This window comes from Sminthopsis crassicaudata, chromosome 2, assembly GCF_048593235.1.
Source record: "Sminthopsis crassicaudata isolate SCR6 chromosome 2, ASM4859323v1, whole genome shotgun sequence".
Classification (NCBI taxonomy): domain Eukaryota; kingdom Metazoa; phylum Chordata; class Mammalia; order Dasyuromorphia; family Dasyuridae; genus Sminthopsis; species Sminthopsis crassicaudata.
In genome coordinates, this window is record NC_133618.1 from 630,230,024 (window position 1) to 630,255,855 (window position 25,832).

Genomic DNA, 25,832 nt, shown 5'->3' on the forward strand with positions numbered 1-25,832 from the left:
AAAAAGATCCTCATAGGCTAGAAAACTAGACTGAATTTGAGATAAAACCTAATTGAGGTAAAATGTAAAAACTTATATTTTGGCTTTTTTTTTTTTAAATTGATTTCACAAGACCTGATGGAAGTAGTATGGCTGAACTTCAGTATGTTAGAGATTCGGGGGTCTTGTTGGACTTCATACACACACACACACACACACACACACACACACACACACACACACAAACAGCTATGTGAGGGGGAAAAAAAGTGTGATACTAGGCTGAATTAAGAGAGGCTGAGCTTCCATCCCCCTGTCCCTGGTCCTGCAGGGGCTGTATTTGAAGGATGGTGCTCGTCCTGGATGCTGCAGATTAGCAAGATTGTTAATAAGTTAATGTACATCTAGGAGCAGGCCACAAGAACAGCCCCATAAGGACTGACTGGAGAGTATTACTCTGGAGAAGAGAAGTCTCCTGGGGTCCTGATAGCTGCCTGCAAGTTACTGAAAGGCTGTCCCTTAAAAGCTTGATCTGTTTTGTTACAGAAGGCAAAAGTAAGAGCAAGGTATAGAAAGTTCAAAGTGATAAATTTAGGCTTGATCTAAGACCAAAAGTCAGAACAATTGGTTCTGGTAAAAAGTGGAAGGTATCAGGAAAAGGGGTTGTTCAAGCCTCAGAGGAATAATCCAGCTTCTTTGTGGGTAATTGCTCCCTGCCTACTTTTTGTACTGAAAGGTCTTGCTCTTGGTCACTTGGAGAATCTGTTTCTGAATTGAACTGTTAAATTTAGTCCTATGTGTCTAGAAGTTTGCAGGCTTGGATTTTTTTTTCTGTAGGCAATCTATGTATTCTTCCTTTTCTGTGTTCAGAAGTTCCAGATATTTTTCTTCTATTAGTTCTTGAATTATGGCATTCAGGTTTTTTGACTTGGATTTTTCTATATCTATAATCCTTGTGGTGTTGCTTGATGACCTCTCTTCAAGACCAATGTTTTTCTTGAAATAAGAATATGTTTTCCTTCAATGTTACTGTTTTTTCCATTTCTTCCTCTAGACTGTCCTTTACTTCGTTGTGCATTCCCAATCAGCTGCCCTTTTTTGTCTATTTCTTTAGGCAGACTTGGCCACTGTAGATTCAAATTTTTCTGTTCTACCCAATTATTACTAACCCTAAATGCTGTTCTCACAATTCTCAATTCTCTTTTGATACACTCAGGAACAGCAGGCTGGAGTCCCATTTTCCCCTCTTTTTTACAATCTACAGCTCAGATCCCCAGGAAACTTGAAAGAGGGAGGGGGCACAAGAGTGCAGGGCCCATGGGTTAGGCAGGCACTGAGGTGGGTGATGAGGGAGGGGTTGCTGAGTGACCTGGAGGGAGGTGTTGGTTCATGGGATTTTTGTTTTGCTTTGCCTTCTTTTAGATTCCTGGTGTCCTAGACCAGACAGATGAAGCATGGAATCCCAGTGCTCTAAACTGGGAAATAGTTTACACAATAAATAAAATTACAGTAGCATAAATGATGTTAATATATGGTTTTCTAGTTAAGATGCAATCCATGGGGTCCCTATATATAATTAAATGGCCCCATTTCCATCTGAGTTTGACACTTCTGACCTAAACCATGGAAATAGCTGAAGTAGCGTTATCTTTGCGGCATAACTTCTGTTTTGGAAAAGATTGAGAGGCTGTAAGGATAAGAAAAAATGTCTAGTCTCCATCTCATTGGTCATATGACCATTAAGTCTTGTGACTTCTGCAGTGCATTCGATAACTCAAGCTGTTTTTGACAAAAAATCTCATCTACTGAACACAAGTGTTCTTCTGGTGGCAAATATTGGGATGGCACATATTCTCCAAAGACTTAGAATTATACGTGACTCAAAGGGCAAAGGAGATCTAATAAATGGTAGGTATAAGCAGGTTGTAGCAGATGAAACAATGATATGCAATAAGTAGTATAGGGGATATTTTCCTAGAAATGTATCATCCAGAAAGGAAGTAGATCAGTCATATTGTAAAAGCAAGAAGTAACATTTGGCCAGCCCAGGCATTGCTCTGGTACACTTCCCCCACTCCATTTCCCCCAAAAGAGGAAGGTTTCTAGCCCAGCGGGTAGATTTTATTGAAGAATCTACTGAAGAACATAAAGAAGATCCAACTCACTTCCAGCTGATCAATGATGGACAGAAACAACTACACCCAGAGAAGGAACACTGGGAAGTGAATGTAAACTGTTAGCACTAATGTCTTTCTACTCAGGTTACTTATACCTTCGGAATCTAATACTTAACGTGAAACAAGAAAATTGGATTTACTCACATATACTGTATCTAGGTTATACTGTAACACATGTAAGATGTATGGGATTGCCTGTCATCTAGGGGAGGGAGTAAAGGGAAGGAGGGGATAATCTGGAAAAATGAATACAAGGGATAATGTTATTTAAAAAATTACTCATGCATATATACTGTCAAAAATGTATAATTATAAAATTAATTTAAAAAAAAGAAACTACTGAAGAACAAGTACAAAAATAAAAAAGAACAAGAAGGCATGACAAGGCTACAATTTGCACCAATTTGGACCAATGAAGGTCGGCTTTGTCAATAGCTAATAAAGGTGGTTATTATTTAGGAGTAAAAATCAATTAATGTCTCCTTGAATAAAGAGCATACTTATTAAATGCTATAAAAAGAAATACAAGAAACCCTTCCTAGACAAAGTAAGCAATACAAACTTCTAACAGAGTTCTTGACCCCAGAGAGCTTCTCATCTAATAGAGAAATTGCATGTATACAAGTAGGTAAGGCCTAAAATAAAATGTTCTAAGATAAAGAGGGAAGAGAGCACGTATTTAAGTACCTACTTACTGTGGGCCAGGTATATTAATTGCTTTCCAACTACCTCCTTTCATCCTCACACCAGCTGTGAAGAGCAGGTGCAAATATCATCTCTTTTTTATGGCTGAGAAAACTGAGGCAAACAGGGTTAAATGACTTGGCTGGGGTCACACGATTAGAATATGACTGAGACTGGATTTGAATTCAGGTCTCCACTAGGCCACCTAGATGCTAAAGAGCAGCTCTGCCTTTTTGCCATAAAACAAAGATAAGATCCAAGAAAATACAATTTGAGGAGAAAGTGATTACTTTGACTCATAAAGAACCTGACACGAGTCTTCAGTAGGCTGAGGTGTGCAATGAGGGAAACAGTGGGAGAAGACCTGGGAAATGTATGGAATTAGAGGGTAGGAAGAGCTTGGGCAGCAGCAGGTGGTCTTGCTCAGCCATTAACAGTCTGTGAAGGGGAATGGCATGAAATAAAGCAGTAAAGTTAAGTTCACAATAGGTTTAAGCGGAGTCTTTCTATTGAGAGGGTTAATACAGTCAATATCCTGGTAGAGTACCCGGATACCATAGTTCCTATAATCAGTTCATTCATTCAACAAATAATTTGTGATCATCTACTAGGCAGGATGAACATCAGCTTATTTCCTTGCATTTGTTCAAAAATAGGCAGCTTCTATGATCTACAACACAGCCCAAGATGGTTAACAGCTGACTTCTGCCAAATGTTAATATTCTATCCAGATTTTCATAGGCAAATTGCATGGTTCACTTTTTAAAAAAATCTTCCTTATTGCTTTGTTATGTTTGGATCTTAAAAAGTTCACAGAAGCATTAGACAAACAACTATCAAATTTCTCAAGGGCCTGCAGCCATATGAATTCCACCAAGAAACTTTTCAGATTCCACTGAAGTCCAATGTAACCAAACCTCTCAATGGGATTAAAAGATGTTAACAAAGAAAGGGATATTGCCTCACTAAGAACTCATTGCTTAAATTCTCCCTTCTAGCAGGCCACTGACACCTTGCCTGCCTGCCAACAAAGTCTCTCAATCAGAGGCCTAGGAGCACACTTTAAAACAAAGCCCTGCAATGAGATTTTACCATTCAAGGAACTTTTCTGTCTGTGGACAAACTGAAAGACTCCATTTTTCCATGGTCCATTTCTTGTGGGATTAAGTTATAAACATCAACTTTGGAACTTCCAACGCATTTACATTGGCCACAATGGAGTTTACTTCTTTTGGGAAAGCTGCCTGGCCATCAAACAGACTCAAGGAAAGGCTGACCAAAATGGGGCACGTCTAAGATACTTGAAAAGAACAACATTCTGTAATGGACAATGTATATGGAACTCTCCAAAGTCATTTCTGTCCTCAAAGCTGTCCCTCCTCTTCACAAAGTTGTTCTTATTATCAGGAAACAAAAGCTTTAATGAAAAAATGAAGCCTGCACCCATTTTTTAATAGAGCAACAGAACCAGCACCATCTAAAAGAAAAACCATAGCATTTCCCATGAGAAATTTTAGTTTTCATTCCAGGTTACACTTCTTACTAGCTGTTAGCTGGCCAATCTCATAACCTTCCAGCCCCTACACTTTTCAGTGACAGTAAGGAAAACCCTTAGAAAATTGTAAAATGCTACGTAAAAATGTGATATCATTAAGTAGAACTCTAGGTCTAATAATCACAATGATCTTAACTTTTGTCATGCAAAACATATTTCAACTCCTGAACCAAGGGCCTTAATTAATGGAGATAAGTTTATGGCAGAACAGAAGGGATGGGCAGGAGAGCAAGAGCCACCACTGAGGGTTAAAGAGCACAAATCTGTATTTCAAAGTAAGCTAACAGAGACACTGAGCTTCAAAACAAGCAAGACTCAAAGCAAAAGCCAGTTGTCTGCAAATATTAAACTCTGAGGTCATGTGGTGGCTATTGTATATTATGCCTTATTTAAAAAAACATCTGAATAGCCATCATGACTTTGAAAATGCCAGTGTTTAGCACACGGAAATTACATTTAATATCGCTCGAGATAAAAATACAGTTGTACCATATATCATCATGGGCATGGGAGCTTGCAATACAAATGCCACCTTATAGTAATATAAAATGTTGACCTTTCCGAAGCTCTCTGATAGTTTATCTCACCGGCCCCCTCCCAGTAGAAAGTATGAAAAGCAGGCATTTTCCCTATTTAACATATGAATAAAATGAGAAATTAGAAGACTATCACTAAATAGACGTGTGTGTGGCCACATGGATGGCTTGATGCAGTTATTTAATAGTGTGGTATAATGGGTAGAGATCTGGGTTCAAAGCTCCCCTGCTGGACTCTGGGCAAGTACTAAGGACTGTGTCTCAGAGCTCTGGTAAAGAAGCACTCTGACACTGATGAAATCCAACCCAGGTCCAGTCCAAAAAATACGCAATTACCAAGCACTGCCAACACATGAAGTCATTAGGCTGGAGGCGTGGGGCCCTGACTCGCAGCCTCCTCTCTGCCTGATCAGCCATGGACAGGTCAATGGGTCAACAGCATCATTTCACAACAGATGCAGCGACTCCCCGCCTCTCCAGCCTCGCTCCATCCACTCTCCCTGGAGGGCACAATATCCAGGGCTGTTCTGACCACAAGCTGACCCCCAAGAAGGGGCCCAAGATGCTGTCCGCTCGCCTCGGGGAGCCCAGGGCCTCCTCCATTCCGGGGTATCTCGCTTTCTCCTCTCACTGGCATTTTTAGAGATGGCAGTGATAGTTATGAGCAGAGTTCTGGATCAGATCCAGAACCTTGTGAGAAAGCCTGACAGGGGCTCAGAGCGACAAGAAAACACTTCCATCCAGCCTGAGGAGAGATTCCCTGACAATGACAGCTGTGCCTGGGGATGGGGGCTTCCCATCCTGAGAGTTTTTCCAGCCCAGGTCCAGACTCGGGCAATCCCTGCCCTGGCACAGCTCAGACCAACTGATGATCTCTTAGGAAGCCCCAGACTGGGAGCCGTTCAATGGACGGGACCAGCCAGCTTGGAAGAGCTGCTGCCCAACAGGAGGATGGGGGCTTCTCAGAAAACAACACAAGAGCCCAGGAGTGAGGATGGCCCCCCAGGGGCCCTCTAGGTCAGGGAGGCACAGGTCCAGAAGCTGCCCAGGTGGCAGGGGATGTACCCAGAGAGAGGGCCCAGGTTGTATATGTCAGAAGCAGGATCTGCCCAGCTCCCCTCCCCACGTCCTGCCTTGGAGCAGCCAGCTCCTTCTGCTCCTGGCCCCAAGCCCCTGGCCCAGCTGTTCCCAGCCCTTCTCTGGGCCCCAATTTAGGATCTCAAGGGCTCTCTCCAGGCTAAGGTTGTGTAACTCTGTGACATCTTTCTCTCCTTTGAACCACTTTTGTGGTTCCATTTTATTTATAAGAGAGTTTTCTCTAGAGAGAAGAGTCTCGAGACAGAGGGTGCCGGGGCTGCCGGCAGAACGCCCACAGCTCCTGAGGAAGGACCCCATCTCACATTTAAAGCCAGGAAGGCTTACCAAACCCTCTGGAGCTTTCCCTCACAACAAATATTGTTCCTACTTTACAGAGGAAGAACTGAGGCCCAGAGAAGAGCAGCAAAGGCCCAGGTTCACACAGGGCCGGACCAGAGCCAGGCCTCTAGGCCTTCCATGCCGAGGCAGCCGTTAAGCTGACAGACTCACTTGATATCGGTGCCCCACTGCTTTAGGGAGAAGTTGCTGGTGCTGGGCTGGGCCGGGGCCGGCTGGCTGGCGGCCTGCTCTCCCACCAGCTCTCCAGGAGTGGCCTCCACAGAGAGGACGTTTCTGGCCTTTTCGGCGGAGGTGTTTGGATGCAGGAGAATCCCATCTGAAAGAGAAGGAACATCAGCATCAGGCAGCTTTAGGTCCCCCCAAAGCCCAAATTTAGAACTTGTGGATCGGAGACGTCTTTTCTATCTATGATCAGCTTCTGGCATTCTTTCAGGGCTCTGAAATAGGTCTTCTCTTGAAAAAAGGAAAAGAGGCTGGATTAACAAAAGTGTGCCATTTTCTGAGCTTTTCGGAATATTATGAAATGTTTCCCAGGGATATGAGAGCAAACTACCAAATAACATCACCAATGACAGATGAAGATACGCTGTCACTAAATATGGCACTGATCACTTACCACAGCCCTATCCCATCTAAATACAACTGTCTGATTTTGCAGAATGAAGAACAGAATTTTTTTTCCAAGAGAAAAGGCAATAATATGAATACACTGTCAAATTTTAGCATGTACTCTCTCTAAAACAAAACCTCTGCCAAATGTTTCCACCTACAAGCCAAAAGAAAAATATGGAAATTCTTCCAGATGAGATATCCAAGGGGAAAATGAGTAATTTAAATTTATCAATAAAATGTGTCAAATTAATCCACATTCTCTCTTTATACCAACATTGTTCAATTTGGGAATTAATTTATTCTTTAGTTCATGAAAAAAAAAAAGAAGCCTAGTCAAGAAACACAAAAGGCACAAAGTGGACTTCCAGAATGGGAAGAATCCCCCACCTCAAGAGTTCAGGGGCATAACAAGCTCCAGAAGCACCATGAAGCCAAAGTCAAAATAACTAGATATTTTTAGTCCAACTTTCACATAAACAGAATCACTATTTTTTTCAGTGGAAACAAAGTTCAAATCAAAAGCAAGATTAACCCAGTGAATTCAATCCAACTGATAATGAAAGCAGTGCAGCAATTATGTAGTAAGACATGAAAAAAAAGTGATCAACTTTAAATCATCCATATTGGTAGGTGTACCAATACCTACACTGCTATAGTTGGCTGCCATCACTGTTGTCTGACTCAGGCTCCAGACAAACTAATACAAGTAGATGCAAGAGAGATAACAGTTTAGGTAGCAGAAAAACAGAAAAAATCCAAATAACAGAGAAAAAGATCCACTATATTTATCAATGAAATTCACAAGTACAATTAATTAGGAAGAAGATAGTTCACTGGACTTGCTTTGTATGAATACTATGCATTTAGCATGGAATCTAAAAAAAACTGAAATATCTCGTCAATGGCAGGATGAGAATTATTCCAAAGAAGATACTTCTAATAAACAAAAATAAATGTTTTAGCCTCATTTGTTAAAAATAATGGTGCTAATTACATCCTTTTTTATTAATTTTTATTTTTCCAAATACATGCAAAGATAATTTTTAACATTCTTTTTGCAGAACTTTGTATTCCAAATTTTTCTCTCTCTCTCACCCACCACCTCCTCTTGAAAATGGCAAACAATCCAATTTAGATTAAACATGTACATATTCCCATATTCATCATGCTGTGAAAGAAAAATTAGGTCAAAAGGGAAAACCCACAAGAAAGAAAAAAGAAGTATCTAGAGATATAAAATTTTCCCTAAGAATTGTGTTGGCTGCATCCCATAAGTTTTGGTATTTGTCTCATAATTGTTATTCTCTTGGTTGAAATTATTGATTGTTTCTATGATTTTTTGTTTAACCCAATCATTCTTTAGGATTATTTAGTTTTCAATTAATTTTTGGTCTATTTTTCCATCATGATCTCAAAAAAGATGCATTGACTATTTCTACCTTTCTGCATTGCAGTGTGAGGTTTTTATGCCCTAATATATAGTCAGTTTTTGTTTAGATGTCATGTAACTGCTGAGAAAAAGATATGTTCATTCCTATCTCCATTCAATTTTCTCCAAAGGTCTATCATGTCTAACTTTTCTAAGCCATTGCTTGACATATCATATGCAAAACAGCTTTGAGTAATTCCATTTGAAAATAATACAGTGGGGGGAAAAACACCCATATGTCTGAAGTCCTTTGTAATCAATTAATTGAGAAATAAAAATTTTCAGATTTTCTATTGAGAATGGATGAAGCAAGAGATACATTTAAAGATGTTCATTCGATTACATGAATATGATGTTATTGAAAATGATGTTAGAAGTTAGTCTAGAAGTTAGTTGTCATTACTTTGCAAAACTATTGATGGCAATGCAATATTTTTTAATTAAAGCTTTTTATTTTCAAAATATATACATGGATAATATTCAACATTCACCCTTATAAAACCTTATGTTTTAATTTTTCCCCTTCTTTCATCCTACCCTTCCCTTAGACAGCAAGTGATACGATATATGTTAAACATGTGCAATTCTTCTATACATATTTCCACAATTATTGTGCTACACAAGAAAAATCAGATCAAAAAATTTTAAATGCAAGCAAACAACAACAAAAAGAGTGAAAATATGTTGTGGTCCAGTTCAGTTCCTATTGCCCTCTCTGTGGGTGCAGATGGCTTTCTTAAAAACAAAATCATTGGAACTGGCCTGAATCATCTCAGATAATAAAATATTTAAGAAAATTTTTCAGTAAAAGATGTGGGGAAAATATCAGATTCTGTAGTGACATAGCTCTATCAATGTCAAGGTGAAAAGGTTTAGATTTAGAATGTAAGGGCTGAAAAAGATTGCTATCTCCTGTAATTTAATCATATTTCATGCTTCAAAGACAAATACTTGTATTGAGAAATATGAAGAGTTTTACACTTAAATAAAATGAAAGCTACATACAATTTTTTAAGTTGAAAAACGTACCAATTTTTTACATTGGTATAAAAGTAATCAACTTTAAAAAAAATAAATTGAAAACTCTATAAAATTATGATAATATGGGGACAGAAAATAGGACACATATTATAAAACATTGTATTTCTTGCATCAAAGCTTAAAAAAAAGGAAGAAAGAAAAGAAAGAAGAAAGGAAGGAAAGAAATGTCTATTTTTCTTCATGGTAAAACAAATTTATTTTGTAATGAATATTTTCACCTTAAAATTTAGTATATGGCCAATATTTTTGAAAAACTGGATGCTCTAAAAAAATCAGTTGAGATCTTCAAATTCAAGATCTGATCCAGAAAAATGAAGTGACTAAATGCATGGAAAATTTATTATAGACATTGAATTTAACAAATTTTTTTTAAAAATTTTAATTTTAAAAACTCTTGTTCTGCACATCAAACAGAAGAAAGTAAAGACTTTCTTTAATTGCTGCCTGATCTATATGGAAGTCATTACCATTTTATTTTAAAGGCCTAAATATTTCTAAATAGTGATGGATATATTCAAATTGAGTTTTACCCAACAATAGAGCTCACACTCCATTCATGACTGTCCATCCTAGATGACTTATCCATGTTCTCCCAAAGGTTTGCCACAGGAGATCTATCAAACACACTCAAGGTTGTCCTTTTCTTCCAACATATTAATGACCCAGTGGAACCCTCTGCCAATCTGATTTTTATGAGTAGCCCATTTTCTTTGCCTTTCCTACAACTTCCTGTTCCTCTTTGGAATTTCCCACTGTCCATGTGCTACAGCCTGTCCATCCTCTTCCTCATCCTTTTTTTGCTCACTTTATGATACTTATGCTTAGTTCTTTGGAAGCAAGGGTGCCCCATACCTCACTGCCATATAGCAACCCCAATAAAATGCTATCCTGAAAAGAGGGACCTTTAGCTTTCATAGGCTACTTGAGGCCATTAAAAGAACCTGGCAAATTCACTTCCTGAATGCAATCTAGCCCATCCTCAGTTCAAGTCTGGGCCTAATCTCTTATCTATCTGTACTGTCTGTCCCAAATATATGTACTATTGGGCAAGCTCCATTAAAGGTGGATAGAAATCCATTTGCCACAGATTAATCTGAAACATTTTATTTTACTTCAACTGAACAAGAAGAGAATGTCTTATGATGGGACATTGAAACAAGAATTTAAACTGGAAAATCTTTTAGTTTGGCTAATAGTCAATAAAAAGTTCTCTGGTTTATCAAACAAGTGGTTCAAATTTTACTATCATTTGAACATCCTGTCTGCATAACAGGATTTTCTGTTGTAAATATTATAACAATAAAATATCTATCTCCATTAGTGTTTGAAAAAGAATTATGAGTAACCATATCAATGATGACCCATTTTAAGGAAATTTATACCAAGAAACCCCGATACTTCATATTTATAATACTATTGTGGTTATTATTTTTATGTTATAAAAGTGAAAATTATTAAGAATGTTATATCAAAAAAAACATCTGTACAAATTATGGTATATTTAAAGTTTGTTACCTAAACAGTCATAAAAACTGTAAAGGTACTAATGAAAAAAAGTAGAACAGAACAGGTTCTATTAGTATGTATCACACCCCAAACTATACTATAAAGCAGTAATTATTAAGAAAAACAATTTGGTACTGGTTAAAAATTGAGAGTTTGATCAAAATATGATATCTACTGTTCAATAAACCCAAACACCACAGTACTAGAATAAAGACTTAGTATTTGACAGTAACTTCAGGGAAAACTGAAAAGCAGTTTGGTAAAACCAACCTTTCACATCAACATCATGATAAATTCCAAAAGGATACAAGAGACTTAGCTATAAAAGATGGCCTCATGAGCAAATTACAGGAGAAATTAGAGAAGAAAGTACATCTATGAATGGGGGGAGAGTTTATAATTAACAAATAGGGAGAATCAGAAGAGATAAAGTGGATGATTTTTCTTTTTTTTTTTTTTTAATTTTTTTTATTTTATATATATATATATATATTTTATAATATTATCCCTTGTATTCATTTTTCCAAATTATCCCCCCCTTCCTTTATTCCCTCCCCCCGATGACAGGCAATACCATACATTTTACATGTGTTACAATATAGTCTAGGTACAATACATGTGTGTGAATATCATTTTCTTGTTGCACAATAAACATTGAATCCGAAGGTACATGCAACCTGGGCAGACAGATATTAGTGCTAACAATTAACATTCACTTCCCAGTGTTTCTTCTCTGGGTGTAGCTACCTCTGTCCATCATTGATCAACTGGAAGTGAGTTGGATCTTCTTTATGTTGAAGATTTCCACTTCCATCAGAATACATCCTCATACAGTATTGTTGTTGAAGTGTATAGTGATCTTCTGGTTCTGCTCATTTCACTCAGCATCAGTTGATTTAAGTCTCTCCAGGCCTCTCTGTATTCCTCCTGCTGGTCATTTCTTACAGAACAATAATATTCCATAACATTCATATACCACAATTTACCCAACCATTCTCCAACTGATGGACATCCATTCATCTTCCAGTTTCTAGCTACAACAAAAAGAGCTGCCACAAACATTTTGGCACATATATGACTCTTTCCGCTCTTTAGTATTTCTTTGGGATATAATCCCAGTAGTAGCGCTGCTGGGTCAAAGGGTATGCACAGTTTGATAACTTTTTGGGCATAATTCCAGATTGCTCTCCAGAATGGCTGGATTCTTTCGCAACTCCACCAGCAATGTATTAGTGTCCCAGTTTTCCCACATCCCCTCCAACATTCATCATTCTTTGTTCCTGTCATCTTAGCCAATCTGACAGGTGTGTAGTGGTATCTCAGAGTGGTCTTAATTTGCATTTCTCTGATCAGGAGTGATTTGGAACACTTTCATGTGAGCGGATATAGTTTCAATTTCTTCCTCTGAGAATTGTCTGTTCATATCCTTTGACCATTTATCAATTGGAGAATGGTTCGGTTTCTTATAAATTATGGTCAGTTCTCTATATATTTTGGAAATGAGACCTTTGTCAGAACCTTTGTTTTTAAAAATATTTTCCCAATTTGTTACTTCCCTTCTAATCTTGTTTGCATTAGTATTATTTGTACAGAAACTTTTTAGTTTAATGTAATCAAAATCTTCTATTTTGTGATCAATAATGATCTCTAGTTCTCCTCTGGTCATAAATTCCTTCCTCCATGGATGATTTTTCTTAAGAAAATTTTAAAAGATTTTGTACTTCTTTTAAATTAGAAGGGAGGTATTTGGGGCAATATCTTTGCAGCAAGTACCTTTCTCTGAGAAAGATCCCCTTTCTAAAGATAAATAAGTAATTGATTCCAATTTAAAACCAAGGACTATTCCCCAATAGATAAATGGGCAAAGGATATAAACAGGTAAAGGAAGAAATCCAAGTAATCAAAAGCCATATAAAGATGCTCCAAATCACTGATAATAACAGAAATCCAAATTAAAGCAACTCATGACCTAGTTTGACAAAGATGACAAAAGGAGAAAGTAGCAAATGCTGGAGGTCTACAGGAAAACAGGAACATTAGTATACTTTTGGTGAAAATATGAATTGGATCAGTCATTCTAAAAATCAATTTGGAATGACACCCCCAAAAATGAGCAAACTGTCCATATATCTTTACTAGGTCCAAAGAGATCAAAGAAACAGGAAGAGAACCTATATGTACAAAATTTCTTATAGTAGCTCTTTGTAAAGTAGCAAAAAACTGGAAATTAAAGGGTGGCTTGCTTTTGGGGAATGGCTAACCAAATTACAGTCTATGAATTTAATAGAATATTATTTTCCATAAAAAAGTGAAAACAAAGAACTTTAGGAAAAAACTGAGACCTCGATATATTGCTGTAGAAGGAAATGAGCAGAAATAGAACAATTTATATAGATATTATTAACTTTGAAAGATTTTAGAACTCTAATGAATGCAATAATTAAATTACAAGTCTAAGGGATTGAAAATAAAACATACCATCTAGCTACCAACTAGAAGTGATGGTCTTAAAATGTAGAATGAGACAAATTTTTAGACATGCCAATGTGGGGGTTTGTTTTGTATTTCTGTGAAAGGGCTTTACTGATATTTTTTTCTATTCAATTGGGAAAAATATTGAGAAGGAAAGATACTAAGTGCTTGTAAAAACAAATAATTTTAATTACAATAAATTCTTAATTGTATTAAATAAAATAGATTAATATTATTTTCATTTATAAGCTTCCTAAGATTATCAAAGGATAAGTTAGAATGACAAACTGGCTCACTTAATCAATTTATGTTTGCGTATACATCATGTTAAACATTAACAGTTAAAAAAAAAAAAAGTGCAAAAAAATTTTAGAATCTTAAAGCAAGAACCTGAAACATCCAACTAGTCAACAGCAAATTATTTATAGATGATCACTAACTGGCCCCTAACTGGCACAACCAGGACTAGAATGAGGTTAACTTCTAGGCTAAATAATTTTTCTGCTGGGTGATGCTGGGGGGAAGGGTCTAATGATGCATGTGTTTTATAGGAAAAAAATAAGTAATGAGAATAAACTTAGATGCCTTCCCACTAATATCAATGCTAAAGTATAGATGGGGGAAAAGTGTGTTGAAACAAACTGAAAACTCTACTTTCTTCAGTCTTAAAAAGAATTAATTCTTTAACTTCAATAAACTGTTCTTTACATTATGTCATGAAGTGTAAAGTGCAAAAGGATGGGAGGGAGAGATGGAGATTTTTGAAGGAAGGAAACAAGCATTTATTAAGCACTTACTTATCCTAGACCAGGGTAATAAGGAAGCCATTACCTAAAGAACACTGATTTCACATGCTTCTCTATTTAAAACTTTCAAATGCTCTTTGCTCTTTGTAATAATTATGATGTTTCTGGAATTCTATTTCCCTCCAGTCTTCTACTTCCTTAACTGTCACATGAAGAGGTAAGACAGAAGGATCTCTGCAGACCCCTCCAGCACTTCCAAATGTTAAGGCTTTTAAAAAAATATTAGTAATCTTAAGTTTTCCAAAGTAAGCTCCCTAGGCTGGAAGGGTAACAGTCGTAGTTATCACTTCTGACATCAGTAAAAGCAATTCCAGTAATAACAAACCAACCTCTCCCTGCAGGGGATCACAATTACAGAGGACTTTACAGCTTGACGAGCAGGTCTCTGACAACAACACAGTGAGGCAGGAATGAGAAAGTATAATTGTCCCCAATTGACAGATGAAGAAACTGAGGCAATAAAGAGTGGAACAGTGCCCAGTGCCACATAGCTCATCTGTCTTAGAGCTAAGGCTAAAATTCTAACCCTAATCCCACTCTAAATATCTCCCCACTCTAACCCTAACCCCAAGATCAGTGAGTCTATGGTGCTTTATCATGTTGCACAACTATGTCCTTAGGGCATACTTTGCGTTCCCTAAGATAAATGATTAGCATCTAAATGGGTTCATCAAAATTAGTAGCCCATGCAATGTAGCCTCTGTCACAGTTAGGTTTACACTTAGGATGGACTGTGAGATGGGGAACAGACAACAGAGGTCTGGAGTCCTATTTCTGCTTGCAGAGACCAGCCAGAACCTTTCTCCAGAAAGAACTCTGGTTTCTTGGAGTTGATTCTTTAGACATTTCAAACACGGTCTAACAAATCATTCCCTGGCCCAGGGCTTTTACAAAGATGCCTCTTGCTGTGTCTGGCTCTCATGTCCCAGGCCTCTGAAGGAGCCTCTCCTCTCTACGTTCTCCAAGGAAAGGATCAGAGGCGCACGAACGTCACCAAATGCTCAGTCAGCAAACCCAAGCACGTTCTCCCTCCCTGCCAAGCAGGGCTTGCGGAGGAACGAGGGAGTTTTCTTGGCTGAGCCCAGTGCATCGGTCAGGGCCTGAGGACCCCGAAGGCCTCTGAGACCCCAAGGACTCTCCTGTACACAGTGAGCTGCCCTCCCTGGCTTACACAGTGATTCTTGGGGCTCCATGGCGCAGACCTAACTGCCCCGTGTTTGCAGGGCCCAAAGCCTCAAAAGCCCAGCATTTTTGCCATAGATTTCTGAGGTTGTTCACTTTTCCAGCTTTACAGAATCAGAGAATTTAAGAGCCTGGAGGAAATGTGAGCCAATCACTGTAAAGAGAACCAAGGCCCAGGTGGGGACACCAGGGCAGAGCCAGCTTCTATGTCACACTGAACAACTGGGGCGCGGCAGACTCAGCCCCGCCAGGTGAATGACAGGAGCAGAGGCGTTGCCATCCCAAGCGCACCCAGTCTGGACAGCGGCAGCCTCGGCCCTCTTCCCCATGTGCCCTTCTTCAGCCCGATGCAAAGGGATCTTCCTGAGGCTCAGGTCTGATCAGGTCACACTGCTACTCATGGCGCCAGCACAGGGATACTTTCCTGACCTCCATCTAGTCCAGCCAAAATGGCTCCCTGGTGATCCTCCTTTGTCCATGTCTGCTCCCAAACCCACCTCACCTTGATCTATGAGAACCCTAGTTTCCTTTAAGACTCAGTTGAAAGACCCCTTTCTGCATGAAGCCTTCTCTGATTCCCCCTAGTGGTGACTCCTTCACTCTCAAGTTACCTTTCACCTGCTTTATATGGGCTGTGCATTTACCCATAGAAGGGGTGATATTCAGTATCCTAATACAGGGAGGAGAAAGGGCTGATCAATAGTCACCTCTGATGGGAAGTGGCCAGGATGACAGAAGGAAAGGAGCAGGTCACATGGACAACCAGGCGTGAGTTCTCCTTTTAGGAGATAAGAAGAGTTTCTTGAGTTAAGCTTGATGGACGTAGACAGCTGCTAGCCCTGCTTAACAACTGGCCGCATTCCCAGGGGTCTCTAAAAAGCAAGACCCTTGCTAGGGAGCATGAGCCGGGAGACGCTCTGAAAGAGCAAGCCCAGGAGATGGAAGAGCCCAAGCCCCATGGGGATGTTGCTGCTGGCTCTGGGGGCTGCGGGTGGCTGGGGGAGAGCAGGAAGAGCTCCCCTTCCCCCCTCTCCATGGGCCATGTTGGCCACAGCAGAGCTACCAGCCCAAAAGGAACACAGGACCCAGAAGATGCCCCAGAGCATCAAGGCAGTTTACAGTAGAAGCTCCATGAGTAAAGGATGTGCCCTTTCTATGGGGAAGACTGCACCCTAGAAGCAGCTGAGAGGCCCCTATACCCCCCTGCCTGCTGCAGCCATGTCCCCTCCCCCGCCCAATGCAGCTGTGCCCCCGGTTCAGTGCAACCATTCCCCTCTGCCCAGTGCAGCCGTGCCCCTCACCTAGTGCCCCCTGCCCAGAGCAACTGTGCCTCCCCCCAACTAGTGCCTGCAAAGACTTCATACCCGCTGCCTGTGACATCCTGATGGGAAGTGGGCCTAAGTTCTTATGCACAAGCCTCTCCATGACATCGCCCTCCTGCTGGATTCGTGAGTCTTGTCCTCTTTCTGATGATGCACACACTGGGAGAAATGCCCCAAGTGAGTGTGAGGAACATTTCATTGCTGTTTTTCTCTCTGTGACATTTCACTAGAGGTTTTTGCTTTGAACTAATTGTGTACTCTGGCTGATCAGTGATAAGAACCCGGAGCTGGTTTTTAATGGAACTGGGGCCCAGAGCACCCTTATGTGGGGGACACCCTCATTCTTACATGCCAGCTTCCCTCTGGACACATAGACATCGCTTTCCTGGGTCTGAGAAAAGCACTGTCCAGTCAGTTGACTGTTTCAACCTCATTGAGAAATGTGGGTAACATGAAGACAAAAGGTATCAGTTAATTTTAACCAGTCAACACTAAAGATCCATACAAGTTCTCCTACATTCCCTTGATTCCTGACATTACCTGTGTTATCTTTGGCAACAAGACCTTTGGAAAAGTCACCGGGATTTGGGAAGGTCCTGCTGTCTCGCTTCACAGGATCAAGACTGTTGCAATATTCCCACCTCTTCTGCTGTAGTTCTTGTAACCAGTATGTCATGAGTTCACGGTTAGGAGCCTAGAAAAGGACAAAAAGTAAATAGAAGATAATTATGTACTAAGAAATGTATAAAGAAATGTGGATTTATTCAGTCACAGCCAGTTATATATTCAAGAGAGAGGAAGAAGAAAAGGGTCAGGGAGAGAGAGGGAATCTAGTCAGTTTTGGGAGTTAGAAGCAGCAGGATACAGTAGGTAGCACACTGGGTTTGGATTCGGAAGAAAACTAGGCAGCAACCAGAAGTCACACAATTAAATAGTTAATTAACACTGACCACACTGAAGAAGGCAAAGTACACATCACCATCAGTCCTCCAAACAACTATAAAATAACACTTCAAATCAAACTTGGGAACAGCAGAAACAACAAAAGGTAAGAAAAGAGTTTTCTAACCTGACACAACTTAGGTCTGCAGGAGCACCTATGTTGGCCTTGGAGGTGGCTGCTAAAGCAGCAGCAACTTTAGGAACTCTCAGCCCAGAGACAATAAAGGGGTCAGGCAACTACTTAGAAAGAGATTACAGAGGACCCCTCGCTGGCACAGGATGCAGTTGGTGCTGGTTGGCAATTCTATTGCAAACATGCAATTCTGGATCACCATTCCAGGGGTTAAAGAGTATGTCTGTGTTGGTTGTAAGATGGCAGGGGGCTCTAGTCACAGTTCCAAGGCCAAGAGGAATGCTAATGCTTGCAGCTGTAGGGGAATGGGGGTACATACCAGAAGGCAGACCAGGAGGTCAATGACCACACTTTTCCCAGGATACCACCTTGAAAGAATCAAAAAATTAGACCCCCAGAACTAGCTCTGAAAACAGGAGTCGCCACCAAAAAACAAACAAACAGAATTGGCCTAATAGGATAAGAGATACAAAAATTCACTGAAGGAAAAAAATTCCTTTAAAAAAAGAATAAGCTATTCCACAAATCACTGAAGAAAATAATTCTTTAAAAATTAGGATTGGGCAAATGGAAGCTCATGAAACTTCAAGAACCAATAAAACAAATCAAAAGAATGAAAAATAGAAGAAAAATGTGAACTATTTCATTGGAAAAACAAATTATCTGGAAAACAGATCAAGAGGAGATAATTTAAGAATTACTGAATGACCTGAAAACCATGTCAAAAATACTTTCTAGATATCATCTTTCAACAAATAATGACAAATTATTCCCAATATCCTATACACAGAGGAAACCACCAATCACCTCCTAAAAGAGATCTTAAAATGAAAATCCAGGGAATATTACAGACAAATTTCCAAGTCAAAGAGAAAATATGCTTTGCATGATTTCACACGTATAAATGATATACTGTGTGCTCTCTCAGTGATGGAAGAGTGGTGAGAGGCAGGAAGAGAATCTGAAACACAAAATGTAAAAAAGAAGATTAAAAATAAATAAAAATGATCGTTTTAAAAAGACTGAATAGCATTGTAAATGAGGGAAAATCAAATAACAGAATGATTTTCTACTTGCATTCATGAAAGGACAGAAGCTTCAATGCTGTCAGAAGAGGAAACACTTCCTGGACAACAGATGAAAGCTTGTGTCATGCAAGGGACATTTCTCATGACTCAATTTCTCAGCAACCAGCTGTGTCTCACTGGTTCTTGTTCCTTTTTGCCAAAAAATCTGTCTTCCCTTGCTACTTTCATTTCTTATAGGACATCAAGTTTGGGATAATACTCTCAAGAATGCTATTAACTTACTTAGCCACCTCCTGAAACAAGAGCAAAAGCTGTTTAAAAACACCACCACCACCTCCTTTGCAGCATGACGTTGTGGCAAGAAGACTGGACTTGAGCTGACAATCAAAATGGAACGTTGCAAAATTACAATGACCAAACCTGGTCCCAAGCCAGCAATAGGGGAAGACACCTACACTAGCTTCTTTGCAGAAGTGGGAGACCATTGGAAGCCTATACATAATGTCACACTTTTCCATTGTACTGATTCATTTTGCACCTTACTACTCTCTTAGTTGTGCCATCCTGGCAGAAGAGAAATATGTTACTTGCAAAGACATATGGTAACTTATATTGCTGGGAAGAAACAACTCAAGTATCTAAACTAGGGGTCTGCTCTTGCTTATGTACTATTACTTTAAACCTGAATACAATATTATATGTTTAAAAATCTCTTGTGACTCTCACCACAACCTTATGAAGCAAACAAGGAAGATATTGTCATTCTATTGAAGAGTCTCAAAGGAGACTGATATAGCCGAGGTGGTCCCAGGACTCAAAAGAGAGTGGAATTTCTTTATTTGTGCTTCAGAGAATGGAGTATTTCATGACTCAAAGCTATACATCACTGAAAGAAAAGCCTCATTAAAGAGATGGACCTCTCTTTCAGGAAGAAGTCTAAAATCATTACAAGACTTTCGCAGTTACCACAGCAATCCAACCTATTTACTTCCCTCAGTTCCATTCAGAATTAGGTCAAGTGAATTTCTTTCAACTCCTGGCAATTAGTGGGCCAAGGCCCACTGTGATGAATCTAAAAGAGGCCCTTAGCAACGATGGAACTAGAAAGTAGAAAGCTAGCCATGAACTCCTGGCCAAGATGGACAGATAAACAGATAGACAGACGGACAGATGGATGGAGACACAGATATTTGTATACATCCACATTTAGATATATTGATGTATATAAATGCATATTGTATATTGTATACAATATACTTATATATTTATGTATACAAGTATGTATAAAGAAACGATCTCCTATATCCCTTCTACAATATACCTGATAAACAAACAGTCATCACTTTCATGTGGGGACTTCTTTTGGATAGAGGTTTAATTATTAAGAAGCTTTTTACTTATATCAAGTAAAAAGGCACTTAGTATAAATTATAGGGAAACTAAACTAAGATATATTCCAGTGGCAGATACATCCAGCTAGAATAGAATTCAAATGGAGTATATTTTAATGTTGAATCATTTTTTAAATCTATATTTTATTTATTTAAAAGTTCTTTGGCTAGAATTGTATAAAAGTAGGCTATCCTTCATTCAGAGTGCCTTCTAGAAGGTGCTTAATAAAAATGGACCTGAAAAGAAGATGGTCTAATATGACTTAAGCTAGATTATAGGACTGAACAGTGGGGCCTTGAGCCACTCAGATTCGCTTTTCCTATTATTCTCGAGGCAATAAGGGTCAGGAATGGAATCTACTGCCCTGCTTCTCCCACCCCCTCCCAAAGCCATGTGCCATGGGAGCAGTCCTTTTAGGAATGTGTGCCTGCTTCTGTAGGTGATACAGTTTCTGCCTCTGCAGTCCTCAGAGCTAGGGAAGAGCCAAAAGCTTTTTTCACCAACATCCTTGTCATTCATTAACTGGTTCAGCATGAAAAATATATAAGGTTCTAGTTAAGGTTTTGATATTTTATTATTCCCTGAAAAAACTTTATGCATTCACCCCTTTGTTTCTCTATTAGAAACAATACAATAGGGGGCAGCTAGGTGGCGCAGTGGATAGAGCACCAGCCTTGAATTCAGGAGGACCGGAGTTCAAATCTGATCTCAGACACTTAATACTTCCTAGCTGTGAGACCCTGGACAAGTCATTTAACCCCAGCCTCAGAAGGAAAAAAAAAAAAAAAAGAAAAGAAAAGAAAAAGAAACAATACAATAGATTGGAGGGAGCGTGGACTTGACCCAATGATGCAAAAAAATGAGGCACTGCTGCTGTCTTGGCTCTATTAGGCCTGTCCATTGTAGCTGAACTCGTCTGAGTGTTTTCTCCTCCATCACAATATAGGTTTTATCCACCCAGCCTTGGAGAGACCAAAGCCCTCATACAAGTCAAGAGTATGACAGTTATCCCCAAAGTTCATGAAATCTCAGGCTGCATTAAGAAAGGTGTGATGTCGGAAAATCACTATCCCACCATACTCTGCCCAGATGAGAAAAAACCTAGAGTCCCAAGTGCAGATCTGGGTACCAGTTTTTAGGAAAGATGTGCAATATGAGAAGGAAGCCAAAGGAAGACAACCTGCCGATGACAAGTCTTAAGATCCTGTCACAGAGAATCAACTGAAGAACAAGGAAGAACACAGGACGCCTGATCTGGAGAAGAAAGTGCTTAGAGAGCCATGAGAGCTGCCTCCAGGTATCTGAAGGCACATCACATAAGAGACTAGACTTTTTCTCTTAGATTAGACTCGTTTTGTTTGGCTCCAAAGGGCAACATAAGGAGCAAAGTGGGAATTGTCAAGGCAGATTTCAGGTCACTAACAATTAGAAACGTCCCACAGAGGAGTGGGCAGCCCCAGGGTCATGGCGCCACATTGGAAGGGGCCTAGAGGTCAAAAATCCAATGCCTGACTTTCACAGATAATTCAGTGCCATGCCTAAGGTCACAAAGCAGAAGCACCTAAACCCAGGTTCTGTGACCAGAGCAGGCTCTCTTTTCACTGTCTTATACTCTCTATCCCAGGTGTGTCCCTCCTTTCTGAATCTTCAAGTACAGGATAGATAAAAATAATGCCCAACATTGAAATGCCACGCAGCCTATGCAAGGCACTATACACAGTATCTTACAATCATTATGTCATGAGGAAACTGAGGCAAACACAGGATAAGTGATTTGCCCAAAGACACACAGAAAGGAAGTATGTTAAGTTGGATTTGAATTCAGGTCCCCCCTCCAGGCCCAGCACTCAGTCCACTGTGCATGCATCTGCATGCATGTATGCACACACATGAACACACTCAATACAGCACAAGTACATATGTGCATGCATATATGCAAATACACAGTCACACACATGTGCACACAATGCACTCATACAAGGCAGGTACACACACACACACACACACACACACACACACACACACACCACCCTAGAAATTTCCTCAGGTAGTACAAAGAAAGTTTGTCTTAGATCCCATCCAAATGACTTGCTCCATGTGCCACTAGGACAAGTTTAGGAATCATATTTCTAGGGTCAAATATTCTAGGTTTCAGAGAAACAAGAAAACTTTCTCTTTCAAAGCATTTACATTCTGAAATCAGATAAGACAATTATAATGGAAGCTAATGAGATGAAGATTATGAGACATCAAAAATCAGTCAAAGAAACTAAAAAGAAGGGGGGGAAATGGAAGAAAATGTAAAATACCTCATTGGAAAAACAACTGACTTGGAAAACAGATCCAGGAGAAACAATTTAAAAGTTATTGATACACCCGAAGGCCATGACCAAAAAAAAGAGCCTGAATAGCATTATTCAAGAGATCAAGGAAAACTGCTCTGATATACTAGAACCAGAAGATAAAATAGTCCTTTAAAGAATCCATTGATCACTTCCAGAAAGAGATCCCACAAGGAAAACCCCAAGAAACATTGCTGCTAAACTCCAGAACTACAATCTCAAGTTAAAAATACTGCAGGCTGCCAGAAAAAAAACAAAAAACAATTCAAGTATCAAGGAGCCACAGTCAGGATTAGAGTCAGGCAGCTTCTATAATAAAGGAACAGAGGGCCTGAAATACCATATTCCAGAAGACAAAAGAATTAACCACCCACTGAGACTGAGCATTCAATGATTTCTATTGAAAAGATCAGAACTAAACAAAAAATTTGCTCTCCAAATACAAGACTCAAGGTAAACAGGAAAGAAAAAAAAACATTATTTAAAGGTTAAACTGTTTATATCTCTAGAGGGAAAAATGATACTTGTAACTATTGAGAAATGTATCTTTTATCAGAGCAGTTAAAGGGAGGCATACATAGACAGAGGGTATGGGTATAAATTGACTCTGATGTAATATTAAAGAAAAAGACATTGAGGGGTCATAAGAAGGGGAAAAAGAAAAGAGGAGATCAAATGGGATAAATGAGATCACAAGAAGAATATAAAAGACCTGTTACATTAGAGGGAAAAGAGGGGCATGAGCATTATCTGAAACTTAACCTCATCAGTTTGGGCTCAAAAAGGAAATATATTCATTCAATTGTGTACAGAAACTTTTTCCTCTAAATGAGTAATAGGAAAAAAAAGGAAAGAACGGGAGGAAATGGATAGAAGTAAGAGTAGAAACACTAGGAGAAAGATTTAAGAAAAGAAGGGAGGGGGTATGATAGGAGGGCAAGATGAGGACAGGGGAGATCAGAAACAAAACACTATTAAGGAGGAACAGGATAGAAAGAGAATAAAAGTATATACAGGGGAGAAAATAGGATGGAGGGAAATACAGAGCTGGTTATCATAATTGTGAATGTGAATGGGATGAACTCTCCCATAAAAGAGAAGCAGATAGAGTGGATCAAAAACCTGAATCCTACAATTTGTTGTTTACAAGATAAACATTTGCAATAGAGAGAAACATACAGAACAATGGTTAAAGGGTGAAACAGAACTTATTATAGTTCAGCTGAAGCAAAAATAAATAAATAGATAGATAGATAGATAGATAGATAGATAGATAGATAGATAGATAAAGCAGGGGAAGTAATTCTGATCTCATACAAAGCAAAAGCAGATCTAATTAAAAGAGATAAGGAAGAAAATTACATTTTGTTAAAGGGTACTATAAACAATGAAGTGATATCAATACTAAATGTACCCCCAAGTGGTACAGTATCCAAATTCTTAGAGAAGTTAGTTAAGCAAGTTACAAGAAATAGACAGCAAAAGTACAGGAGTGGGGGACCTCAACCTCTCCTCAGAATTATATAAATCTAACCACAATAAAACAAGAAACTGAGAGGTTAACAGAATCTTAGAAATTTAGATATTTTAGACCTCTGAAGAAAACTGAAAAGGGACAAAGAAATGTACTTTTTCTCAGCAGTATATGGCACCTAAACAAAAACTGACTATGTATTAAGGTATAAAAACCTCATAATCAAATGCAGAAAGACAAACATAGTAAATGCTTCCTTTTCAGATGATAAAATAAAAATTACATTCAATAATAGGCCAAGAGTAGACTAAAAAACAATTGAAAAATTAAATAATCCATTCTAAAGCATGAGTGGATCAAACAATAAGTCATAGAAACAATCATTTCATCCAAAAAAATGACAATAATCAGACAACATATCAAAATTTATGAGATGCAACAAAAGCAATTCTTAGGGGAAATGTTATATTTCTAAATAGTTAATGAACAAAACAGAAAAAGAGGAGATCAATGAATTTGGCATGCAACTAAAAAAGCTAGAAAAAGAACAAATTATTAAGCTCCCAAACCGAAAAATAACAGAAATTATATGATAATCTCAATAGATGCATAAAAAACTTTTGACAAAATACAGCACCTGTTTCTATTTAAAGAAACACTAAAGAGTATAGGAATAAGGAGAGTTTTCCTTAAAATGATAAACAGAATCTACCTAAAACCATCAGCAAGCATTATTTGTAATGAGGAGAAGTTAGATATATTCCCAGTAAGTTTAGGGGTGAAACAAGGATGCCCACTATCACCACTATTATTCAATAGTGTACTAAAAATGTTGGCTTTATCAATAAGAAATGAAAAAAGAAACTAAAGGAATTAAAATAGGCAATGAGAAGATAAAACTATCATTTTTTTGCAAATGATATGATGATACTTAAATATCTAGGGAATCTATCAAAATTTATTTAAAACAATTAACAACTTTAGCAAAGTTTAAAAATATAAAATGAATCCACATAAATCATCAGCATTTCTATTTGTTACTAAGGAAGCCCAGGAACAATAAATACAAAGAGAAATTCCATTTAAAATAACTTTAAAAAAAAATACTTGAGTGTCTACCTGCCAAGGCAAACCTAGGAACTATATGAACACAATTACAAAACACTTTTCATACAAATAAAGTCAGATCTAAACAAATGGAAAAATATCAATTGTTCATGGATGGGGTGAGCTAATATAATAAAAATGACAATTCTAAATTAGTCTACTTGTTCAGTACCATACCAATAAGACTGCCAAAATATTATTTTATAGGGTTAGGAAAAATAATAATAAAATTTATCTAGAAGAACAAAAGATCAAGAATATCAAAAGGACTAATGAAAAAAAATATATAAAGAATGGTAGCCTAGCGGTACCAATTCTAAAATTCTATTATAATTCAACAGTCATCAAAAATATATGTAAGAAATAGAATGATGGACCAGTAGAATAGGGTAGATATATATGACACAATAATAAATGATAATAGTAATCTACTATTTGATAAACCCCAAAACTCCCAACTTCTGGGATTAAAACTCACTATTTCAAAAAAATTACTAGAAAAACTGGAAAATATTATGTCAGAAACTCAGAATAAAGCTACATCTCACACGCCACACCAAAATAAGGTCAAAGTAAGTACATGATTTGGGTATAACGAGTGATACCATAAGCAATTTAGGAGAGCAAGGGTTTTACATCCAGACAGAACTAGGAAAACATTGTAAACACCAACAGC

The 25,832-nt window shown here is 38.5% G+C and overlaps 1 protein-coding gene across 1 annotated transcript in view; it reads right to left on the reverse strand.

The window, feature by feature from the left end:
* Positions 1-25,832, reverse strand: part of TBC1D2B (TBC1 domain family member 2B) — a 71,374-nt gene that overhangs the window by 35,029 nt on the left and 10,513 nt on the right. The window contains exons 2-3 of the mRNA XM_074296447.1: positions 17,279-17,432; positions 6,519-6,684 (exon numbers count right to left, since the gene is read on the reverse strand). Of these exons, the coding sequence (XP_074152548.1) occupies positions 6,519-6,684; positions 17,279-17,432 (320 nt within the window). The remainder of the gene's footprint in view (positions 1-6,518; positions 6,685-17,278; positions 17,433-25,832) is intronic.